Consider the following 25,466-nt stretch of genomic DNA (forward strand, 5'->3'; position numbering starts at 1 on the left):
TGTCATAAAACCCGCCTCCTATCCCCTTTACATAAATCATACATTGCTGGCATACCTTCAAGATTACCTTATATTATTATACTTTATGAGATTTTATAGACAGGAAATCAAGTGTCTAAATTGATGTCAAGTATCAACATATTTCTGACGTCAATCGGTTTTATATTTAAAATCACATAGGAAAGTCCTTTCTTATGTAGACAATAGCAGCAACAAAAAGCGAAAATCATACAAGACAATACGACCACTCTGTGCGCCTTGTTATTATAATTTCTATTGTTTTATATTTTATTAAAACACTCCCGTGAGTGGATCCCGTTATTTTTCGGCGGAGTGATTTCAATTCAGTTTGAAATTAACCGTCCTGTTTACCACTCCATGCCTAACACTTAATTTACAAGCATGCACAATCATTGATTTATGAAAGTAGTATTAACTGGGTTTTTTTTCAAATCAAGTTAACCATTGATCACTACTAACTTTCAAACTTGTCCAAAAAAATAAGTATATAGACTATGGGTGTGCGCCGTGTCGGGGAAATTTTTGGCTAAAAGCTGAAGTTTTTTAAAAAGCCTCATATGGTTATATGCTTCAGCGAGACTGGCTGATTCTTGAGTTCAATTTGCCTAAATTATCAATAATTTCGCGATCAAGTAAGGGGGAATTAAGAGTGGGTCAAGCGTTATTGGTGAATGATTCACTGTATTTAATTTAACTGCATTTGAGCCATATCAACAATCCTGTCTTTCTTGTTCACATGTCGAAGAGTTGTTTTCTCAGTTTGCCATACTCATGACAATTCTATGCGCGTAGTTCTCCTTGTGCAGTATGCGTATAGAATTTCTTGTTGGGTATTGTCTTCCTTATTTGTCAGCTAGCTCATCCGTTATTTGGTCTTATAGAATCCGTGTTGCAGCCAATAAGACAGATTGTGCCCGTCTTGTTTGCAACCATGGATATATACTGTATATGCATATACGGCTGTACGGCAATACGGCTGCGGATTACTAGTGCTTGAGCCAAGTTCTTATATATCGCAACTATAGGCGATGGTCGTGCATTGTCGAATGTTTACTGACAAATAAAATGCCTTGTAAGAAACTGTTCATCTTTTAGTTATCTTGCATCGTCGAGCTAATCGTCTTTGGGCGAATTCAACATTTTGTACGACATTGCTGCATGCATGCTGTTTATTTATAAGCATTTTGGGGCATGCATGGCGTTTAGGTTGACACCAGCCCTGCATGGTGTCCTCAACAAATATACTTGGTAGGTCTAAAGGTCTTTTCATTTCAACACGTGTTTTCGGGAAAACTGGAGTTTGAGATATTAATGAGCCTCGAGTCGTGATTGGGGATCTTTTTCATCCATCTTTGACTTTGTTATTTCCCGTTCAAATTCTTTCTTATTTCTTTTTTGAATTCTTCGAGTGACGCTGCTATTAAATTGGTGCAATCTTCTAAGGCGTGGTTGCCCTTCCTGTGTCTACTTCTGGATCATGAATTCCATGGCTTTAGAATGTATTTTGAGTTTTCCATTCGTATCCGACCGCGGTTCAAGGATATGAAGTGGCTAATTAATTGCGTTAGCTAGATTATTGAATATGCTGTGCCTGTTGCCACTCTTAAATCGTTCATAAAGTTCTGTTTTATTATATATCATTTTGCCTTTTGAATAAACCGAAAATATTGTTTTATTTATTTCAGCTACTTAATTCCGCTTCCTCAATCATCGTGTCGTCAATTTCGTTCGGCAAGTTTTTGTCGTTCCATGCGATGAGCATATCCTCTTTATCTCTCCCGCATCCTGCCGACCACACTAGTTGTAAGGTTTGGCCCCGAAAAACACTATTTTTATATGTTTAGGGAAGTGCTTTGAGAACACAAACACAATGAAAAGCGAAAAGTCACGCAAGCTAAAAACGCCCACACCTGATATATATCGTTGTTTGCATCTTCATGCATGCGTGTCAGACTATTCAAAATATGTTGAGTATTTTTAAGGAAAGATAATGAGAGCGAAAAACTACTCACTATTACTTTCAAAATATAGCCAAAATAAATACACATACAGACATGCAATTTAATGGTATTTATACGCCAAGCGTTTGAAATTTCCTTACCTAGCTGGGGCTAGGTTGTTGTCTACCTTGATTTTAGCATCTCAATATAGAAATGCCAAAAGCATATTATGCAGTAATGGTCGAAAGAATTTTGGTTTATTACCCGGCCGCACTTCTAAATGCTTTTTAATTCTGCAAATCTTTGCTGTTATGCATTGTTATGCATAATTTTTTATGGGTAGTTGAGATCAATTTAGTTTTGCAGTACAATGATTGTGATATTATGAACTTGGTTACCATGCAACCTTTCTTATGTTCTTGTACCCAGCATTCACTATACTTCATTGCCGAAGTTGTTATACCACATTTGTAAAAATATTATAAAAACATTCCCTGCGATCGATTAATAAAACAATACATATTTTTTACCATATAGACTGAGCCATATTTTACAAGAAAAATAAATTATTATTGTATTTCTGTAAATTATTATGTAAAATTTAACATTGCATGGTGATTTAATTAAATTAGATATTTCATATCGTCGAAGATGGCATGTGCTGTATTCTTTGAGTTTGTGCATGTATAACTGATTGTGAGATCAGCGGTTTTGATGCGTTGCGTATGTACCTTTCTTACTGACTCAAAAAAACAAATAAATTATTTTACATTATCTTAAATAAGAATATTTAAATAGGTCTTAGCTATATACAGTCATTTTCACTACATATATAAATAATTATCTTCATTAACGTCATGGCGGTTCCGATGTCTCAGTTAGTCTTTTTTGCATTCAATTAGAATCTCTCTTTTTACTGGTTTGTAATAATCTCCAACCTTCTCCAAGACTGTGACATTGTGCTTGAATGCTTTGAGACCTTTTTTACAGACTTGGTTCACTTTGCCACTAAATAAACCCACTGTGTATTTACTGGTGTCCTTAAGTGATGTCTCCGTGCAAGCCACGACAATCTCCTTTGTAATTGCGAATGTGACCTTGCGCGTTACGTTGTGGCAACCTTTTTTACATTCGAGTTCAAACGTCTGTGGGTCAGAATTAGCATGAAGAGTAGACGAATTAACACATCCAGTATTGCCCCTAGCATTCAGTCCAGGCTGCGCCGACGTTAGGGTAAGTAGTACTAACAACTGCGTGAGAACAGAAAAAAAATTATAAACAATGTGCATTCTTTCATATAAATATAAGTCATTACAGCTGGATTATCCGAAACGTTAGGAGTCATTTAAAATGCTATCATTTATTACTTTAACTTGCCATCTAGATAAACTATTCATTTGAAAATAAATAGCACGACGTCAACCGCATATGACTCAGGTGCGGTCAGATAAGTTTAAGACACACGCGTATAGAAAGGACTTGAACTACTTGGACTACCACCGTGGTCAAGCTAAATTTTGAGCCACAATATTTAACGACTTACATTGAAGACATTTATATTTCAATCTGATGCCATACTTTGTGTGCAATCATATTTAAATGTAATTGGCTTATTTTCTGCGGGAAATCAGCAATAAAATTTATAGGCAATTAAATTATAATTAACTAGTTCCTCGTGCTTAGCCTTGAGTATCCTCCGGTGCTTAGCCTTAAGCGTTCAAAATATTTCATAAGTTTCCATTTCTATGGTGTAATTTTCCTGAGAATTATTCGATATTAAATGCCATGCACAAAAAGTGATCATCTGTAGAAAGGTGTTTTAGTGATCTACAACCATTTTCAAACTCTCTGATATACATATGTAATTAGCAAGCATGTGTACTTCGAATATCAGAGCCAATGGTAAAGATATAGCCATATGGGTGAAAACAATTCACAATAATATAGTAACACTTACATTAATGATTATCCATTTACCCTCGTTAAATATATATTTCGAGAGTTCCATGTTTTCTTTTCTCTTGATGTTTGTATATATCCTAACTTTCTTCTACAATGTTATATATTATCTCACTTTGTATATATCCTAACTTTCTTCTACAATGTTATATATTGTCTCACTTTCAGTGACTTAAATAACTCAACGAAGGATCGCCCTGGCCCCTGCTTATATACGCCTGCACTGCCACTGTCACTGATGTTATTTTTGAATGCATTACAAATTTCCCCCGCGCCTAGAATTCTTTGTACTATACATTTCCGCAAACAGCAAGTTGTGCCTATCTATGATTTCGTTTGGAAGGCAAAATATCATTTCCAGCTTATAGCGCATAAAATATTCATATTTGGTGTTCTACTTTCATAATGTCTATTTTTAGAGCTTTTCTATTGGTCAGTCTGAAATTGTGAGATGTGATTAATGTATTACAGTAATCGCTTGTTATACAATTCTGCTAACAGTTTGTGCTAACAATTAAGTTTCATGAAACCTAATTTAATTGGAAAGAGATATTACCGCAAACGATGATTGATATTATTCTATTATTTATTGCAAATCAAGTTCCTTCATGCAGAACGGAAGACTAATTAAATTAGCGGATTTGCATTAACAATTTTAACATAGAATGATCAAATTCATACTTCACAATTAAATATAAAGGGGAAACAATCCTAAATAACATTATAACACGCAAATATCGTTTTGTTTAGCTGTGTTTACGTTTTTACAGACAGGCAAATTTGATTATACAGTAGTCCACCGCAAACTCGAACTCGCTTAACTCAGTCTCAAACTCGTCGCTAACTCGAACTAAATCTAATTCCCCTCGAATTTTACAATGTTTTTTAAAGTAATTTACTCCGCTTAACTCGAACTCCTCGCTAATTCGAACAAATTTTGTTTTCCCTTGGTCAAATGTGCCCGGATAACTCGAACTTTGGTTTCGAATCATAGATCAGACCAGAGAACAGTCAAGCTTTATTTATTTTGTTAAAATTCAATCTCGCTAGCGAGCTCTTTCTCTGCAAGTGAAAATCCATATTCTGTTGTGTGTGGTACATGCACGTAACGGTAAATTCTCCTGATCGACGAAGGTTCTGAGGTCGAAGGTCAAGACGTTTTCTTTCTCGTATAAGCATTCGATGAACCTACTTCAGACATGAGAAGATATTTGAAGGTGGTAATGCGAATATAATTAATGGACAATAATGTTTATTTATTTGCAGCGATAACTAATTTCAATATTCTTGGTGTTCAATATTCTTTACGTTCGCGGTTTAAGATTCTGATTGGTATAGACAGGCCAGTATTCATAAGGCATGTGAGATCGTGAAAAGGCGATATACTTCGGTTTGAGTAAAATCCTTCCTGGGATTTTCAAATGAAGGAAATTGCTATGCCTATGGCTATGAATTATATCGGGTGTAATATGGAGGTTGGTGGTGGTCTTTCCCCACGAAACAACGAATTCACTATTAGTCTTCTTTCTGCAAACATATATTTCGCAACAATTAATAGGATGTTATCGTGCGAAATCAGGAAATTAGGTTGAGGATGCGACAAATCGGAAATTTGATTTGTTGGTTAGATTCTTGAATACTTTTATGTGATGAAGTTATAATATTTTTATTCTTCTCACAAAAATATATTCCAAAAGAAACAGTATATGAAGTAATTAAACTATTTCAAAAAATATCACCAGAGGCAGAGACTGAGCCAATGAACAATCGCGGTAATACATGGCAATTTCAGTTGGCTAAAGATACGGTAGGACATCTCGTAACACATTTTGCAAGATCGATCCGAGATAATCGCGTTCACGAGCGCGCTAGGTTCCCTGTTACTAGCCTAGAAAATCCTAGTAAATTCTAGTCATCTGGTGAACCCTATTGTATCCATTTAATTGACAGGAAGAACAAGAGAGAGTGAAGCCTTGGTTGATTGATATTCATTAATTCGCGTTCGAAAGTGAACAGACCAACCTAGCTCAGATTGATATCAGACCACCTTTCGAAGCGGACTCGCTAAGTGAGATCGATCTCAGATCGATTCCATATTTTACGAGGGTTCGCTTTATGTAAGATAGGTCTGACTAAACCATGCACTGCATTGTGAGCTGGCCAGACTAGTATGGCTATTTTTCCCATTTAATTAACTCTCATAAACAATATATAGCATATGAATTATATGAGCCATGCAGAAGAAAGAGTGTTATATAGAAGCCAACAAACTCCGGATAACATAATCTTACAAACTCAAGTCAAGACCGAAAATTCTGGTGAGATTTTGACTTTATCCCAAAGTATTTATCATATAGATATAAATAATTTGGTTTGACATGCAATGACTTTGACTTTGCCTTAATTTGGAATAAAGTCGAAATGTCACCAGACTTTCGTGTCTCTATACTATAATAGTGCGTCACTGTGTTTTATTGGAATATATAAAATCTTAAGTTTGCAAGATGATGTTTTTCGTTTGTGACGTCTATAATGTTCTGTGAGGAAATATAATGATATTATGATGTATAAGATTAAAGTTGTTAAAATTTAATGAATCGGTATAATACGTATGCCATGCACGTGAACTAAAAAACAATGTTCGTTTGCCGAAAAATTATATGCATGCAATTGTTTAGACCCCTATTTTGTTATTATCACACGGATTTCACCACAATCCCCCGCAAAATGCTAATTACATCGCGATTTACGGTTATTTTAACCTAATTTTTAACAGAGTTTGGAAAGTTTCTTGTTTCTTTTGTGTGATGCAACCTGAACTAAGACTGAAATGACAATATTACAATAACTGAGTAGTTTCCCACAATTTGATTGTGAAAGCCATTTCAAACGTGCTTACGAGGGTGTGCTTATACAATCCATTTCAAAGTATATTGGACTGTTTAAGCGATATCTCTTGCGGCGACTAATTGCCAAAAATGTCACAGATGCATATAATTATATGTTAAATTTTATCGTATGCTATCACGTGTACCGAAGGATTAAAACAATTTGGTTAGTTTGAAAAAGTCGCAAAAATGTTATGCGGTGGTTTCATTAACCATTTTTGTGAAGTGAAATAAATAAATAAATGTATGGAACAATGTCAAATGCTTGGACACTTTTAAGTATACTTCCTTCAAGTATATTTAGGTAGAAGTATTTTCCCTTGGGTAAAAATTTAACTGACTTCTTAAACAGCGTTTTTTCTAGCGCAACGGCTACAAACAAAACAGCGAAAACCTCACTCAAGTTTTGTCAGAATGAAAAAAAATGTTCTCGAATGGCCTTTTAGAATTTCAGCTGCCCTGGATTCAAATACTCAGTTTCAGGGACGTTTTTTAATCAGGGATATAAAATATATAAAGTTATATTCAGCTTTTGTATCATTTTGAGCAGAAAAGTTAGAAGCCATTGTTCAGGCATAGGTTTTTCGCGTGTTAAATATTAAAAACCACGGTCTTTTATAGCATACTTTTTATCCATGTAGCTATAGCCTCAATTGCCCAAAATTATACCAGGTCAAATTGTACAAAAGTTGTAAACAAAAATTAATATGACGATTTATGCATAAAAAATATCACGGTGTTATCACTTTCACACCGTCAGTTATCTAATATAATTTAAATGCGTTTTTACCAAGTTTTACATTGCGACACAGAATAATTTCAAGTTTAAAGTACGTACCAGATATTATTCAGCAAATTTAGACTCAGGATGTTTGACGTCAGCCACGACACACTCGAGACGTGCTCAACCCCGCGATTGCATGATATTATGTCGTATGGTGTAATTGTAGACAATTACCATCGTGCATAATTATGGCATGAAAAAATTCGGATCAATCAATTTCGGTCAGAATAAATTAGCGCAAGTAGATGTAGGGCAGGAAATAGTTGCTACAGGTTTACATGCAGCTAGGCTTTCTTTACTGAATATAGTAACCTCATGTTTGTGCTATGCGTTCCCTGTCATCTGTTCCCTGCCATGCAGTTTGAATATGGTTGCCAATATTAATCAAGTGCGTTGTTTCTCTTTTGACAAAGGATCCTTTGTGTATGCAACACACTTGATCTCTTAAACTAAGTCTTTGTATTTAAGAGATCATACCGGATGTTTGCATGGGTCTGGAAAATCAAGATATTTCTTTACATTCTTGGTTTTACATAAACCCATAGTTATTTAGTTTGTCCGATTTCACTAAATATATATAGAGCATTTTGATTTTTGTTTCCTGGTTGCATCCATGCAATTAATGATGTGAATATTTAGAACTGTTTGGAACCGCTCACCTCGGATTATATTGCTGATGACACATAATAATTATAAATCCAATCCTATCAATCTTGTTTAGCAAAGTCTAAAAAAAACACTGAGGGAAAATTTTTAAAAGACGAGTTGATTTTTCATTTGATGTCCTCAATGTCAACCCGATAATGATACGTAAGTATAATATGGGTGGCATCTAAGATTTGCGCCATCAGCCCAATATTTTTCTTTGTGGTATTTTAATATTTTTTAATTATTGCGGTATTACATTGCATTACACAATATTGAAATAATTTTATTTAAAAGCTGTTGATTTTGTTTAAAAAGTGTTGTAATCGAAAAAGAATTTCTTCTAAGAATTACTTCAACTTCCCGATGTTAATCCCCGCATGAATATGATACCCTTAGTCGGCATACTAAAAATGATATCTTGTCTGGCGTCAGCAAGTATCACACGTCATGCTTAATTGATATTGTGATAAAATTGATATCATCTGATACAGTCGTATCCTTATAAAAGTACTAAAATTGAATGTAACCGAGATTTTGTCACATAAATTCTTGCATAATTCGTTGAAAAGGTAAATGATAGCAGGTGTATAATTTTTTAGTAATCATGCATTTCAAAATAGTTTATGTAACTATTTAATACTTATAATGTACAATGAATAAGTTTTACAGACTGTACTTGGTATATTTGTTATAAAAGATATCATTTCCTGGTACGGTTGAAGCTCATGCAATTCAATGACATTATCATCTATGAAATGGTCTCGCAGGAAAATTATTCTGCATCTAAAGTTATTCTGAATCTAAAGCATCTAGTTAAAAGTTTAACAGTTTCGGATATTATGTGACATGAGATGATGAACGATATCTGTAGATTTTCATAAAAAATAGCACTACTTAGTGTTAGGCGACTTTTTGAGTCATTTGATCTGTAGGTGCCATCATCAGGAATACATTTGGCCATTTTGGGCGACATTTGTGTGCTGTGTGCCACCCCCGCTAAACTGAGTTGTAGCTCTCGTTTAAAGTGTCTCAAACTTCAATGACCTGCACATATTTGGCAAAGTGTACCAAGTTCGTCTGAAGTAAATAATATCCGTCCATTTTTTTGGCAAAAGAATTGTCTTACATCTCAGCGTTTTTCCTTAAAGACTTGCTTGTAGTATAATTGCTAACTCCTGCCTAAAGTGTCCTGAAAGGAAGGGTGCGACATGCCCTGCGTATAGGTTCTGAAACTAAATATTGAGTGTTCTGGAAGTTACATAATTGCAGTAATAATAGACATAGGCACCAGTTACACGATACCGGATTAGTAGCGTACCGGATTACTTTCCATATCAGATAGGCGTTGCATTACGAGCTAGGATGTAGCAATCCGGTAAGTTCCAAGAAATTAAATCCCTCTGGAGATGATATGAAAAGTGATCCGGATATTTCTGTATAATTCCTCTAATCCGGTATATAATATGTTTTGAAGGAAAAATATAAATGGTCATCAAACGCTTGCAAAGGTTACCGATTCCAAAAGTTCTATTGCACTATCCTGTCCACGAAAATATTTGTTTTGGACTTTTTGCTACCCTGTTAAACTTAGCAAGACGCGCGGTTTCATCTTAACTGCATTCATCTCGTTTGCTTTTAAATAACTGTATGTATATTTCTGTCGTTTGCCGCGCGATTGAAATGAGCATGCGTCTTAAATCTTCCTGCTGCTTGCTTAATAATTAAAGTGTTTCCATTTTGGCCATGCAAACGCAAATGAATTTTATCGAACAAACACGTACGCTTTGTTCGAATCGCGTCGGGTGCGCTGGGCGTATACGTTCGCTTTCCCCACGTGGACCACCCTTAGGGCTGATTTCCACTGTGGAAAGCAGCTATATAGTATGTTGTCTTTAACTTAAAAACTAAGTCAATAAATCGAAAGAACTTAGTTTTCCGTATATTTTAGTATGCATTTGTTCACCTAAATGTTAAACAATATAGATATAACATCATTTAGAATTTTCCGTGGGTGTAATGCCTAAAAAACGCATAAATGGAAAGCAGCCCTTAGGAAACACACGTAACGGATCCGGATCTACGTGTGCAGAAATACTTCCTCCTTCCGCCACACTCATGCGCAGCACGTATATGACAACAGCGTGGGGGTTTCCCGCGTGAGATAATGCTTCGGCTAAACGCTAAAAAATGTCTGAATGCGTTGGAGTCATTTTCCTGGCATGAGTACTTTATATTGGTGACTTGATAGTCCAACACAATGAGGCTTGTTAGTTAAATGTTGATCTTGTTGATCTTAACATCCCATCTTGAGTGATCAGATAGTAGAACATTGCATTGTTAACTTTGCATGCGGCGTACGTTTTTATTGATTAGAAATACATGCACCTTCTTAATTTTTTCCCAGCTATCCAGGGTCGACTGCACGTTCAGTGACATTAGGGCTGCTTTCCACTGTAACGTTTTTTGCACGTACGTACATGCACGTATATAAAAGCTTAAAACCTTCTAAGTTGTTGTATAATTAATTTTATGCCAGAAGAACACACACCAAATCATCAACACCAACCCTATGCACCTGTTCAATTGCTGATTCCATAAGTGTCAATTAATTTTATTTTAAACTTCTACGTGCGTATACATTTATAGGTATATACATATGCAAAAAACGCGACAGTAGAAAACAGCCCTTGCCCGGGTGTGATTTCCATGCATCAGTTGACTCTGCATGGGACGTGCAAAAAATACGACAGGGAAATTTTAACCCTTCCCAACCGACTTTGATCGCATGCCTAAATCAGTGTTAGCAACATATTAAACATTTCTTTAATTTTTAGATTACGGAACTGATCTATGTGCACTCGAAAGTCATGATTGTGGATGATCGTTACACTATAATAGGATCAGGTAAGTGAAGTGTACGCTGGTATAAATAACGAGAACTTCGGCATTTTGTCATGAAGTTTCATATCATATTTCATACATTTTTTTAAAATCTTCTCCTGTCTCATTCCAGCAAATATAAACGACCGAAGCTTACTAGGAAAAAGAGATTCTGAAATTGCAATATTAGCTGAAGACTGCGAGTTTGTAAGTACTAGCATGTACTTTTGATATTGGAATCCGTGGTTTGCTAATAAAGTGTGTTGCCAAAAAAGTATTCGTCTTTTTTTGAGGACCGATGTTTCAAACATTTTACACTACCCCATTCCATTGGCTTTACTTATTCACCCTTATCGAGCGGGGTCGTTTAAGGCAGGTTTCCATAAATGGTGATGTCAGTAATGCCAAATAGACCGGCATTACATCGCCATATAATAATTATTATGCAAGAAACTCATGTTCCCTCTTAATTGACTGTTGCTCCTCGTTAGGTTCTACAAGTAATATAAAATCCTTCTTGATTTTCCATCAACCGTAAAATCTCTAAATAAATGTTTTCATATTTTCGATAGATCGAATCAAAGATGAATGGAAAAAAGTATCAATCTGGTGTTTTTTCATCCAGCCTTCGGCATCGATTAATGAAGTATGAATAAACTGTATACAACACGCCATATTTATCATTTGTTTGTCCCCATCTTGGTTTTTCATAAGGTGGAATAGCCAGCCTGACATTTAATCCAGCTATGCAAATTTTAGGTTATTATAATTATTCATTTATTTAGAAAATTATTATTTGAATGTTGTTGAACACCAAATATTAGCATAGTGGGACAATTGTCAGGCTGGCTACGTTACTGCCCAGTTTCACCATATATGCAATTTTACTAACCAAGCTGCCTAAATCAAGTTAGGCTTCTCCCTCCTGATATAAATTTGGTAGTTATTGAAAAAAAAGGTTATAGGCTGTTTAGATCACTTGATTGTTACGTTGTCAGGAAAAAATATTATTCAACTTTTCTTGGCTATGTTTGGGTTTTTTTGTCCTCATTCATTTTGGCCTTATTTATTGGCTCACTTTAGCGAACATCTTGGCTTGTTGGAGTCAGTTGATGAGAAAGACGATTCTGTGGTAAAAGATCCAATTTCAGAATCATTTTTTAAGGTACGTGGAGTAATGTCAGAAGGATGTTGTCTCTCTTAAGACAGCTTCTGCTATGAAAGGCCAAAACTAAAGTGGGGCTAAGATTTGTTTTCATTTTCTCAATCAAGGACGTTTGGTCTGCTATTGCTGATGCTAATACCAGAATATATGAACAGGCGAGTATCCAAAGTTATTTCATGTTTAACCAATCCTGTATTACCCGTCTTTATACTTGAGACACAATACTAACAACGAAGTTGGAAAGATTATTATATGGCAAGCATTTATTACTCGATTATTCCTCTAAAGCATCGCGCAACTCAAGATAGTTTGTCTATAGATGTGCAATTATGTCTCGAACAATAATCCCTTTTAATATCAATCCACTTAGTTTATATACATCAGATTACGTCATAATGGTTACTATTTACTAGATCACACTATACAATAGACGTATACTATATGCGTCATGTACTGCATTTTATACTTCCCAGTAATTATCCTTTTGGTCGTATTCTTTCCTTTTTTATGCACTTTTCATTGAAAAACCTCAAAATAATGGACTTGCATGGGGGATGTTCGTTGTAACAAGGTGCATTTTTGTGTTTCGTGAATTTCATAGTTATATAATGCATGTGTTTCAATTGAAGGTGTTTCACGCTCTCCCATCTGACGCTGTTGAACATTTTAGCGAGTTACCTCAATACAAGGTGAATTTCACAATAATGTATATTATTATGTATATGTATATTACTCTACTAATGTTGCTGGCCACAGATGCAGACGAATTCTAACATGCAGAGTTTCCCCATGCAAAGTATGACCTGGCTTAATTACGAAGTTACGAGGGAAATTCATTCGAATTCATTCCTACTTTCTGATACCATGAAAATTTATCATAATTACTCCGGCGTGAGCGACGGAGTTGAAAATTCACCTAGGTTCTGGGTTTTTTGGGGGTTTATTTTTCGCCGTCGCAAGTGTGTTTTGGCGCGAAATGTACTAGTATTTGAAAAGTGTATGTGACCGTATTTATCTACGTCACAGTTTTGTCTCCCAGAGTTGTGGTGCACAGCTCGAAATCTCTGATTAATTTACGGTACGGCATTTCCTCCAAGAGGAACAAATAAACCGTTCTTTTCATGCTGTTCGATTAAGTTTAGATTTAATTGGCGTAAGAATATTTTTAATACATGTAGATTCTGGCCCTATTTTACTAATATCGCGTCTGTTTCGCCGTTTAAAGGCGATTCTCTATTACGTCCGCTCCGCCCGCGCGGGCAAAGCGCGCTTTGTTTTTCAGACCCGTCATGGTTCCATGTGCTGATTTTCAAAAGACGCTTCGCCCGCGCGGGTAAAGCGGACGGTAATGGAGAATCGCCTTAACAAGATGTGGTCGTGTATGGGCGCGTTGACACGTCTTAGTTTGCACAGGATTGAATATTTAATATAAGCGCGAATTCCAAAGTGTAAGACAAAGCGAATGTATCATGCGGTTTATTTACATTTTTAAACAAATGAACATCTATACTTTTTAAAGTACGATGTGCTTCCGAATGTCGCGATCGAACAACATTTAGATTCGCAAGGCATTAAAATTAAATGAGTATGAACTGTATTGTTTATGTTCACGTGCGTGGCACGCCGGAGTTAACGCAAGATCAGGCGTCTGGTTATACAGGGTGTATCAAAAAAAAGGAGACCTTTAGAAATCAAGCTATTGTTAAAATTTGAATGCTTTTTCAATTGCATTTGCACATATGCTAAACCGTAGTGCGTGAAATATTGATGGCATGCATGCATACATTAGAAAAAGGAGACCTTTAGAAAATGAATTGACGTTTGTACACAAGATTGTCTGCTCCTAGGAATTTGAAAATAACTTTAATGGCATAAGGGAAAATAACGACCCAAAAATATTCAAATGACTAAGCACAAAGACTAAGCACAAAAGCGATAACTCAGTATGCGTGGTAAATTGCTTTAGCTGTTCCTTCAAAACATAAACAAATCATTTGTTCATTAATTTTTAACACTGCGTGCGAGCATTAGGGCTGTTCACATGAGTTAGAATTAACTTTGAATCCGGAATGGCTCAGCATCCCATTTTACAAACTCTGCCTATTAAAATGTTTAAATGAGTCAGGAATGAATTACAACTTGATCTGACACAGATTCACTTGACATTTCGATCCGGATTGAAAATTACTGATAAATTGAACATCAAAAACTGAATGTCATGGACCATGACCTCCAACGTGGCCTCCATTTCTCTCAACACAAACTACCGTACGCTTGTGCTTATCGCTAACTGCTTTTCTGATGACGGCAGGCTGGGTATAAGTTAAGACTACAAAAACTCTTTGCTCCGAAGTCAGTTGAACCATTTTTGTTCTGGTAGTGTGCTTAGCCATTTGAATATTTTTGGGTCGTTATTTTTCCTTATGCCATTAAAGTTATTTTCAAATTACCAGGAGCAGACAATCTTGTGTACAAACGTCAATTCATTTTCTAATGTATGCATGAATGCCATCAATATTTAATGCACTACGGTTCAGCATAAATATGTGCAAATGCAGTTGAAAAGGCATTCAAATTTTAACAATAGCTTGATTTCTAAAGGTCTCCTTTTTTTTGATACACCCTGTACAGGGTGTATCAAAAAAAAGGAGACCTTTAGAAATCAAGCTATTGTTACAATTTGAATGCTTTTTCAATTGCATTTGCACATATGCTAAACCGTAGTGCGTGAAATATTGATGGCATGCATGCATACATTAGAAAAAGGAGACCTTTAGAAAATGAATTGACGTTTGTACACAAGATTGTCTGCTCCTGGGAATTTGAAAATAACTTTAATAGCATAAGGAAAAGTAGCGACCCAAAAATATTCAAATGACTAAGCACAAACGACTAAGCACAAAAGCGATAACAGTATGCGTGGTAAATTGCTTTAGCTGTTCCTTCAAAACATGAACAAATCATTTGTTCATTAATTTTTAACACTGCGTGCGAGCATTAGGGCTGTTCACATGAGTTAGAATTGACTTTGAATCCGGAATGGCTCAGCATCCCATTTTACAAACTCTGCCTATTAAAATGTTTACATTCACTTGACATTTCGATTCGGATTGAAAATTACTGATAAATTGAACATCAAAAGAACTGAATGTCATGGACCATGACCTCCAACGTGGCCTCCATTTCTCTCAACACAAACTACCGTACGCTTGTGCATATCGCGAACTGCTTTTCTGATGACGGCAGGCTGGGTTAAGTTAAGTTAAGTTAAGACTACAAAAACTCTTTGCTCCGAAGTCAGTTGAACTATTTTTGTTCTGGTAGTGTGCTTAGTCATTTGAATATTTTTGGGTCGTTATTTTTCCTTATGCTATTAAAGTTATTTTCAAATTCCCAGGAGCAGACAATCTTGTGTACAAACGTCAATTCATTTTCTAATGTATGCATGCATGCCATGAATATTTCACGCACTACGGTTCAGCATATGTGCAAATACAATTGAAAAGGCATTCAAATTTTAACAATAGCTTGATTTCTAAAGGTCTCCTTTTTTTTGATACACCCTGTATAGATGGGTTTTTACCTGCAAGTTTCAAGATGCTGCGTACATGCATACAGTATAGGGTTGATAATCATTACTTTTTTACTGCTTTTTTCTCAAGAATCTACAAGGCCTCGCAGTCAAGGATCCTCAACAAGCGCGAAAGGAACTGGAGAAAATCCAAGGGCATCTTGTCAATATGCCGCTAAAATTCTTACAAAACTCTGATTTGAGGCCACCAAGTGGGTCAAAAGAAGCTTTAGTTCCAGTCAAAATTTTTACGTAGTAATTGAAATATTCTCACAACATACAAACTTGCAGCAAAGTCAATTCAGCTATGTTTCATGGTAAAAAAATACGAAGCCTAGATCGCTAAACCGTTAGTGTTCCCGAGAGTGTTCCAGGTAATGGGGGGTGCTCCTGAAAAAATAAACACACATACTATGATATTGATGAGAATTTCAGCGAAACATATCGTACAAATCACATCATTGCATACATGGGAATAGTGAATTGTTTTTTAAATTGCGAAGTAGCTATATTCGTCACACTATATATAGCATAAGTCGTCAATAACTGTCCTCAGCGTGTATGCTTCATATTTCTATCACGCACGAATTTCAACTATAGTAAATGTCATGCATGTCCGACAGTCCTTCTTCTAACTATATTTTATATACCTTGTTTATCCACGTCACAATTGATGCATGGTTCAGCTTCACCGTAGATAATTGTTCATACAGGAGATTCTTACTATGCGGCTACATCTGTTTTGGGTGTATGCATTCCATTTTATGTGAATGATATTTCGTGTGTATTTTTTATATCGTGCGTTATCGTATTTTGTTTGTATATATATCTATATTTTTATATATATATATATATATATATTCGTATATTTATATTTCAGATAGTATACTTATATCCATGCAGGGGGCGTAGGAAGCATCCAGAGATGATGGAGGGGGGGAAGGGCACCAGCCTAAAGATTTGGGCTGTAAAGTATATTTATGCTCCACAAAAAAAATTGGTTCAAGTGGGTATACGTAGGAAAAGGACACCTTCGGTCTAATCTAAGCGGGTATGGTGTTAAATACAACTAATACACATGACAGCACAATAATTTTGTAAGAAAGGAAAATGAATAGCAATTTAGTTTAATTTAATATAGTAATGATCAGCAAAACCCAGTTGATTCAATGAGAAGGACGACAACGTTAATGTGAGCCCAAATAGTGTAAAAGAGAACGTTGTTAATCTTGCTATTTTGTTTCTATACAGCTTATACTTTTTTCCTCTCCAGAATAAAATAATTTGTTCGTAATTCTTATTGATTTAAGTAAACCTTTCGTTATCCATGGTTTAAGCAGATGTTTATAGATTTGCGCTTTGCACGTGTTACAATTGGGGCATATTCATTTACTATTTTATGATGACATATTTTCTGTTCATGTGGTAAAGTAATTGATAATCTCAATTATCGACAGAACATTATTGCAGAGTGAGAGCTACATATTTGGATCGTAATAAATCTTCGTAAATTTGAGTTTAAAAAGGATAGGCTGGTTTTGTATTATTGAACTCGCTTATATTAGGACTAGACTGACTAGTCTTCCATGTAGGGCCCAAGGTGCTGCTGATATTATCTCGGGTACCAAGGACAACCTTAGCGCCGAAATATCTATATGGGAACTTTTATCAGAGAAGGAGACTTTCAAAACAGTCCTGTTACCCCTGTTACTCCTGTATGTATCAGTTGACCTACGATAAGGTAGTTCCTTGTGGGTAAATTTTAAAAATGTCCGAGAAATGAACATCATAATGATTGATGAATTCTTCAAATGTAAATCGATTTGTGGGTGGAAGGATTTCAGCTTATCAAGTAGACAAGGATGATAGGGATATCGCCGAGTTTATCTAAATCTTTAGTTCGATTCGCCTAAATTATTTTGAATTCTTAGAGTTTGCGAATTTGAGAATTGATGAATAAGAGGATTCTCTTGACCGGTAGCCTGAATACAGTTGACCATTCCGGATTTCCGGCACAACCATAGGCGGCCGAGAACTGATCTCGCTGACCTCGCGCGACGCTCATGTTGGTGCCAGCTGATTGGCTGTCGTTTTTTCAGTTGGAAAAAGAGCCAATCAGCTTTCTATTTTCGATTTAAAAATATGACGAAGGTATAGGCTGGGTGTCCCCAGCATAGGTTTTGAAATATATTTGCCAGAAACCCCCAAAACATTCACGTTTTATACATGCATAGGAATACATTTGAATGCTAAAAATATAGTATAAATGTAGTAAAATTATTCAAGTTTAATGTGTTGTACTTTTTTTTTTCTTATTCGCCATATTCTTATGAAATATTTGCGGTTTTGTGAAAGTATTTGAGTCAACCGTCATGCGTTTTTAGCTTATTTAGCGTGAGAGTTGCCTACCTTGTCATAATATAAGACTATTCAGACAACATGAGCGTCGCGCGAGGTCAGCGAGATCAGTTCTGGGCCGCCTTTGCACAAACCCAAAAAACATTCACGTTTTATACATGCATAGGAATACATTTGAATGCTAAAAATATAGTATAAATGTAGTAAAATTATTCAAGTTTAGTGTGCTGTACTTTTTTTTTATTCGCTATATTTTTATGAAATATTTGCGGTTTTGTGAAGGTGTTCGAGTTAACCGGCGTGCGTTTTTAGCTTATTTGGCCAATTATATATTATACATTACATTGACAAATTGCCGAAAAATTTTTCGCGCAAAAAAATATCGCGCAATTTTGGGCCGCCTATGATTTGGCGTGAGAGTTGCCTACCTTGTCATAATATAAGACTGTTCAGACAACATGAGCGTCGCGCGAGGTCAGCGAGATCAGTTCTGGGCCGCCTATGGCAATAGCACAACTAAAAATCAAGCGAAATATTTCATAATTTTCATTTGATCGAAAGATTCAGCCTAGTCAAAACTGTCGACTGTCTCAAATGTTACTCTTTGATTAAAATAAATAAAATTTCACGTTTTAATTTGGTGATGGCTCAGTGGTCTAGTGGTATGATTCTCGCTTTGGGTGCGAGAGGCCGCGGGTTCGATTCCCGCCTGAGCCCCCTTTTTACCTTGGATTTTTTTAGAATAATAATTTTTCTACTTATCTGTATACCTCACATAGTTAATATTCACAACTCTTACTGTAAAAGCTTTTATAAAATGAACCAGATGATCGTGATATTAATCGTGATCATTTCAGAGTTTCTTTCGTAATCGAAAAATGTCTCATTTGCTCGTTGAAGCTTGGGCACGAGTCTAATTTTTAGAACCAATTTTCGATTTAGATTTTCTTCGTCGTATATGAATTGAGGACACACTTTTTCAAATTCTGGATAAACACAGACAATAATTTTTCTGAACAATCCATGGAGAAAAAAAACCGAGTTAGTGGAATAAAAACTGGGGGCTCAGGCGGGAATCGAACCCGCGACCTCGCGCACCCGAAGCGCGAATCATACCACTAGACCACTGAGCCTACAATCGCATACATGGTTCAATTTGCGTTATATAACATTTTTAAAATTTTAACGCCTGAGAAGAACATTGGACAACATTGGACTGAATAGTATAAACAGGTTTAAATAGGTGTAATGTGTTATGCATTTAAGAAATAGAAAACATTTTCCGTCTATACAGTCACAGAAGCACAGAAAAATGTTTTCTAAAAAGATTTTGTACAAATATTATAATTCAATTCAATTAAAAATTCTCATTACATCGCAAACTATGAGACTATGGAAAACCCTTGCTGTCGATGGAAAGACTTGCTGTCGCAAGCACTGAAAGAGAGATACGAGGGAGGTTTGGCTTTATTAAAGTATAAGAAAGAGTTTGATGCAAGATGTCGACAGGACGAGAGACACTGCATTGATAATGCATTCGTATTTGTCCGAGTTAAGGCTGTCGTATGAAAGGGCATATAGCCCACCCAAAGTATAGCTATTATCAGCTGAAGCTAATGCCACCGAGAAAGAGGTGCATGCGGTATGCCCGACAAGAAGGGGCTTTAGTTTTTTACAATGAGAGAAGAGATGAGAAGGGACATCTTGTGCCAGTTTGTTAATGGTTTGGGAAAAGAGCTAAGAGAAATCTTAATTAGTCAAGATAATTTGCTAAAAAAAACAGTGCAAACTGTTCTTACGCAAATATCTATCTTAGAGGAAGAACGAGGAGCTACTAAAAGAGTTTCAGCTGCACAAGGGACTGGAAAATCAAGTAGCCCAGTGGAAAATACTGTAACCTCCAGTGAAGATGATGGGCAGTCCAGTCTGGAACACAAATTAGATGAAATCCTGAAGAATCAACGCACTTTGCAAGCTGCAGCAGTTGAAAGGGGAGGTTGGAGATTTCCTGGGAAGCAGAGACCGGGTCCTCAACCCTCTGATATATGTAGGGCAATGGTCGGGACACTGGGCAAGTAGCTGTCCTTCTTTAAACGAATGAAGGGCCGGCTGGACGCTGATCCCCGGTTTAGCCCTGAAGAGTCAAGAAGGGTTCAAGTACCCATATAGAAGCCCTTTATCAGAAGCCAAGTGCAGAGAGGGAATTGTAAATGGGTGCAGAACAAGTTTCCTGTTAGACACTGGAGCAGAAGTTAGTTTAATGAGTGCAACTGTCCCTGGGCTAGAAACAAAGGAATCAGGTGTGGCACCAGTTTCAATAACCAACCAACCTATCATAATTCGAGGTGAAACTGATGTGAACTTGAGTCTAGGCCACTTGGCAACAAATTGGAAATTCTTAGTTCTGGACAATTTAAATGAATCTGTTTTGGGAGCTGATTTTATTGAGAGTCATTATAAATCATCGTGGGGAATTATTGATAACGGCATATTTGGAAGATCTAATTTGTTTTCACACACATTCGAGGAACATTTAAGAGGAATAAACAGACTGCTCCAGATGGTCAGAAAGGCAGGGTTCAAATAATCAGGCAAAAAGTGACCACTTTCAGAGAATGTGGAAATTATTCGCTGTCGGAAGGCACCTGAAAATGAAGCAGAGCTTCGTCAATTTTTGGGAGTCTGCACCTTTTGGAGACGATTCGTAAAGGACTTCGCGAAAGTTGCGGTGCCATTACACAACCTGTTGAACAAGCCGCAATTTGTGTGGGCACTAGAGTGTCAAGGTGCATTTGAAGAATTGAAAGAATGTCTATGCTCATCCGTAACGTTAACACTACCAGAGCGATTTGCTCGCTTTTCGGTTACCTGTGACGCATATGATTACGCAGTTGGCTATTACTTGGAACACAATTAATAGAATATACATGGTTTGGAGACTACATAAAAGTACAATAGAACTCATTAACTATGTCGGGGAACATTTATGCAAAAAATTGTTCCTTATTCGTCACGTGTCTGTTGTATTTTGAGCAAATAAACCAATAGTAAGGTCTGAATTAACATGTTGTTCAAGTCACGGTCGAGGAGCTAAGTCAAGCCATTGCTATTGGTTAGTTTGGCAAAAATACAATAGACATGTGACGGATAAGGAACCATTTTTTGCATAAACCTGGACAATAACATAGATAATGAGTTGTATTGTACTTCCATCTAGTCTCCAAACCATGTATATTCTAATAACTGTGCTTGGAACAAGACGATAAATCTGGACAAAGAAGACCAGTTTCATTTGGAGGCAAAAGCTAACTAAAGCCGAAACCAATTATTCAACAACAGAGAATTAAGGAATGATTAGCAGTGATCGAAGCCCTCAAAGCCTATCGGCCGTACTTACTAGCGCGATTTGTATACTACTGCTCGTCATTCACTTAAATGGTTACTCAAGCGGACTAAGGAGCATAGTGGTCGGCTGTGGGTAGATAAAATGCGTGAATTTCAATATGTGGTGAAGCACATTCCTGGAAATAAAAACACAGTCGCCGATGCCTTGAGTAGGGTCAGAATTATTGGAACAAAGAAAGAAGAGAAATGGTACCTCGAGTGTGTACGTCAGCAACAAGACGAATGTCATGTACTAGATTAAAGCATGTTTGAAATGGAAGAGAAAGAAAGAGATCGTCACTGAAAACAACGAACGTCAAAGCCTCGAAAAGGAACTACCTCGATGTTTGATAGGAAATGATGGGGTTCTTCGACGTAAGAATTTGGATGGAAATGCCCAGATCATTATTTTATATATTTCTTGTGCAGTTTAAATCTTGAAAATTCGACAAAAAATATAACTTTTCAATAGCTTAACTCTTAAGACCTTAAAAACTATTTTGGCTTCAAAGTTCAAGCTAATATAGGGGTGTTTCTCAGGAGTTAGCGTTCAAGTTTACCAACAATTCAATCGGCCATATTACTACGCATGCGCTGTTAAGACAATCCGGCGTAAGCAAATAGCTTTCATTTAGCCGCACACGGGAAGATTTCGGCACGCGAGGCAGAAATTATCAAACATGCTAGATATTTGCCGTAAGTAGCACGAATGACCAAAGTCTCCAAATTACTTCATGGTTAGCTCGTTTGAACGATTTTTATTATGAACTCGTTGTGAAGGATCGCAAACTCACTTGTTTGCTACGCTCACTCCTTCGTTTTGCGATCCTTCACAACTCGTGCATAAAAATCGTACGCACTCGCCAACCATGAAGTAATCTCTGTTAATAGCACTGAGTGTTAAAGTAGGCGCACACCAGAACTATGCTTACCAAAAAGTCCTTGGTAGCCATTGGCGTTAGCCAGTTGCTCTCGTGCAGGGCACTTACATAGTATACTTTATTTAGCATATTCGGCAATTTGGTCTCACTCTGATTGACTGCAAAACCCTTGACCTTTTCATTTTTTTCACGGAAAGTCTACAAGGTCAAAGTGGTGCTTATGCCCCACGATTTAATGACCGTACACGGGTCTATTTAGCAGAAAGACACGAGTCACAGCCTTGGTATCATTGTTATGTTCGCGATTTTGGCTTTGTATCTATGCTTTTGATTACAAAACAGAATAAAAAGACGGATAGAAACTTGAAAGAGTTAGAAGACAGAGTATTTGCTTGCAAACCCTTGGATGTTTCCAGGGGCGGCGGAACAGGGGGGAGCTAGGGGGCTAAAAGCCCCCTAAAAATCTCATGAAGAATGCCAGAATGGGAGATTAAATATACAAATTACGTTACCACGAAGTCGTCAAATTAATGCTCGCTGGCGTATCAAATGCTAAAAAGATATCCTATATTGTGTTACGGATCAAGTGAATGTAAATTGATCTTTCATAGTTGTCTTTAACAGCAGAATATTCGTGGTTGTATATTGTTATTATTTTCGGACCGCCATTTTGTTTAGAAATTATTTTCTCTGAGAGATGATTCTTTAAATGTAGAAGATATCACTACACGCGCTGTGCCGTTTCAGTTTGTGTTTGCCCATGAAAAACTACGATGAAAGCGGCAAGTAAGACTCTGAAATGGCCATTTCCGAAGATCTAGAGCATTGAAATTCCAAAAGAATTAGCCCCCCCCAAAATATATTATGTTCTGCCGCCCCTGGATGTTTCTCCCAATAGTGTATAGTTGGTTAATTAAGGGACATATTATGATATTGAGACTAAACCTGATTTCTTACCTGGAATAGCAATCAATGGCTGGGCTTCGATTTTCTCTGAAGACCCGAGTAATATTTGGTTGGGTAAACATGGCCTGCAAATTGAATAAAACAAGACAAAAGAGAGCGTTGTTGAAAGGATACAACATATATTTTCAAAATAACCCTATGCACAATGTTATAAAATTATCATCACGTCATCCAAAATGTTTCTCAACCATATTTTCGACAGATTCCCGTTGTCTTTTCACTCTGTTCCCTATGTGTTTGGACTCTGAGACTCATTCACGTCTAGCAGTCAATAAGAAGAAAATCGTGCCGGAACTCGCAACAAAATTTGCAATTGTTAACGGGCCAGAATTTTGATTCTTTGTTTATACTTTAATAACTTGTTTACTTGTTTTGTGCACTTATTTACTTATTTTCTAAATGTGTATACTGAAAGACTACTTCTGAAACTTTGTTTACTTTCTACTGTGTCTTTCAGTTTGTTTACTTCTTTCCTTCATTGTTATAATTATTGCTGACACAAACTCCAACTGGATTTTCAATGGTCGCTCTTCTCATGTCACAATGTGTATCCTGGGCGCATTTTCCATGAATGTAAAATTTTCCACCGCACAGCTCCCCTTCATCGCGGGCGCATATGTTACAGCAGTTGCACGCATCACGCAAGATGCCTCTTGAACACTGTTTTGCACGACCAGGGCATTGAATATCTTTGCACTCAGGGCAGCCTTTTCCAATAATCATTCGCCGAATCATTATGTCTTCGGCTCTTTCCCGTAAAGGTTTTAAGTTACTTAACTGCGCATGTCCCGTATATAGGATAGTAAACACAATTATCAAGCGGATTATCATTTTCTGCAAAAGATGTGAAAATTATCATTTTAATCAAAGCAGGGTTATTCATAGTTATAGTACAAGAAACTGTTTCCTAATCTGAATCAACTACGATAGCTTGGTAGAAATTTAGTTTGTAATAAGTTTCATTACCTTTGGAAAGAATGGAGCTTGGGAGTTGGGAGATAATATTTCACATTATGCCTAGTACAAGATTGCCGAAGTATATTTTAAATTTTGGATTGTCTATGGTTATTAGCCTAAGTATGCTTTATTGCTTCCAGGTTTAATCTCTTCTAACCTAAAATATCAAACTAAGCTTATTTAAATTGTCATAAAGATATATATTCTTAAATTTTTACAAATCACATTACATAACTGATAAAATAACAAACTCATAATAAAATATATAGACGTAGTATCTCTTTGATTCTTTAAGTCGAAACTCCAAATTTTGTGTGATATTAGCTTTGAGGTGATTTTTAATTAAATCAGTATTATTATCACTTTAATAGCTAAGAGCCGGGTCATTCTCACAAAAAATGCTTAATTGAAATTACAGATCATCAGCCGAATCCCGAAGATAACCTATATACATAAAATCTAAATTCTTTACCTTTACAGTTAAATTGCCCAGCTTTACCGTCAGATATATCCCATGAATTTTACAAATTTGCATCAAAAGTTGAACAAAGAACTAACAACCCGCTATATTGAGACTAAACTCACTGTTATATATGGCATATGCATTGTTAATAGCACAATGCAACCAGCAGTTCACCCTTAGCGATGAATTTTAGCAACCAGGGGGGGATCACGGGTTGTGGATTTTTAGAGCTGAACGCTCAGACAGGGGCTGAGCTAACTGCTTTAATCATAGACAACCAGCCAATTAATGCATGTGCACGAAGGCTGGCATTCCGTGTCAATTTCATTTTAATTCGAAAAACATTTTGTTTAAACCCTTACCTTACATATGAGCTAGCTAGAGCATTAAAATACAATTGCACAACCTAACATACGAAGTATTATCTATTAAGTTCTCAAAAATTAGGGGGACTGGGCGGCCCCTCGGTAAAATTTCTTAACTAAAGGTGCTACACATTAATGCATGGTAACCATCATGAAAACGGGGAGGTATAAACAATGTCAACATGTTTATAATGTTAACAAGAAAGACTTGCTTCAAAGATAACTTTCTTGTGTTT

General features: G+C 36.4%; 1 protein-coding gene and 2 non-coding genes across 5 annotated transcripts in view; 2 read left to right on the plus strand and 1 right to left on the minus strand.

Moving 5' to 3' along the window:
• The window catches only part of LOC114532801 (phospholipase D1-like), a 41,311-nt gene extending 24,674 nt beyond the window's left edge, over window positions 1-16,637 (plus strand). For all 3 annotated transcript variants that reach the window (XM_028554391.1, XM_028554393.1, XM_028554394.1), the window contains 7 exons: window positions 11,075-11,144; window positions 11,254-11,327; window positions 11,693-11,766; window positions 12,204-12,285; window positions 12,393-12,440; window positions 12,915-12,974; window positions 15,948-16,637. In XM_028554391.1, the coding sequence (XP_028410192.1) occupies window positions 11,075-11,144; window positions 11,254-11,327; window positions 11,693-11,766; window positions 12,204-12,285; window positions 12,393-12,440; window positions 12,915-12,974; window positions 15,948-16,112 (573 nt within the window). In that variant the 3' untranslated portion in view covers window positions 16,113-16,637. The remainder of the gene's footprint in view (window positions 1-11,074; window positions 11,145-11,253; window positions 11,328-11,692; window positions 11,767-12,203; window positions 12,286-12,392; window positions 12,441-12,914; window positions 12,975-15,947) is intronic.
• A 2,222-nt stretch (window positions 16,638-18,859) lies between these two features.
• Trnap-ugg lies at window positions 18,860-18,931 on the plus strand. The gene has a single exon. It is a non-coding gene; the product is annotated as a tRNA-Pro (tRNA).
• Window positions 18,932-19,275: 344 nt separating this feature from the next.
• Window positions 19,276-19,347, minus strand: Trnap-cgg. The gene has a single exon. It is a non-coding gene; the product is annotated as a tRNA-Pro (tRNA).
• Window positions 19,348-25,466: the final 6,119 nt, after the last annotated feature.

Source organism: Dendronephthya gigantea, unplaced genomic scaffold (assembly GCF_004324835.1).
Source record: "Dendronephthya gigantea isolate DGI-Jeju-01 unplaced genomic scaffold, DenGig_1.0 000081F, whole genome shotgun sequence".
NCBI classification, from domain to species: Eukaryota; Metazoa; Cnidaria; class Anthozoa; order Malacalcyonacea; family Nephtheidae; genus Dendronephthya; species Dendronephthya gigantea.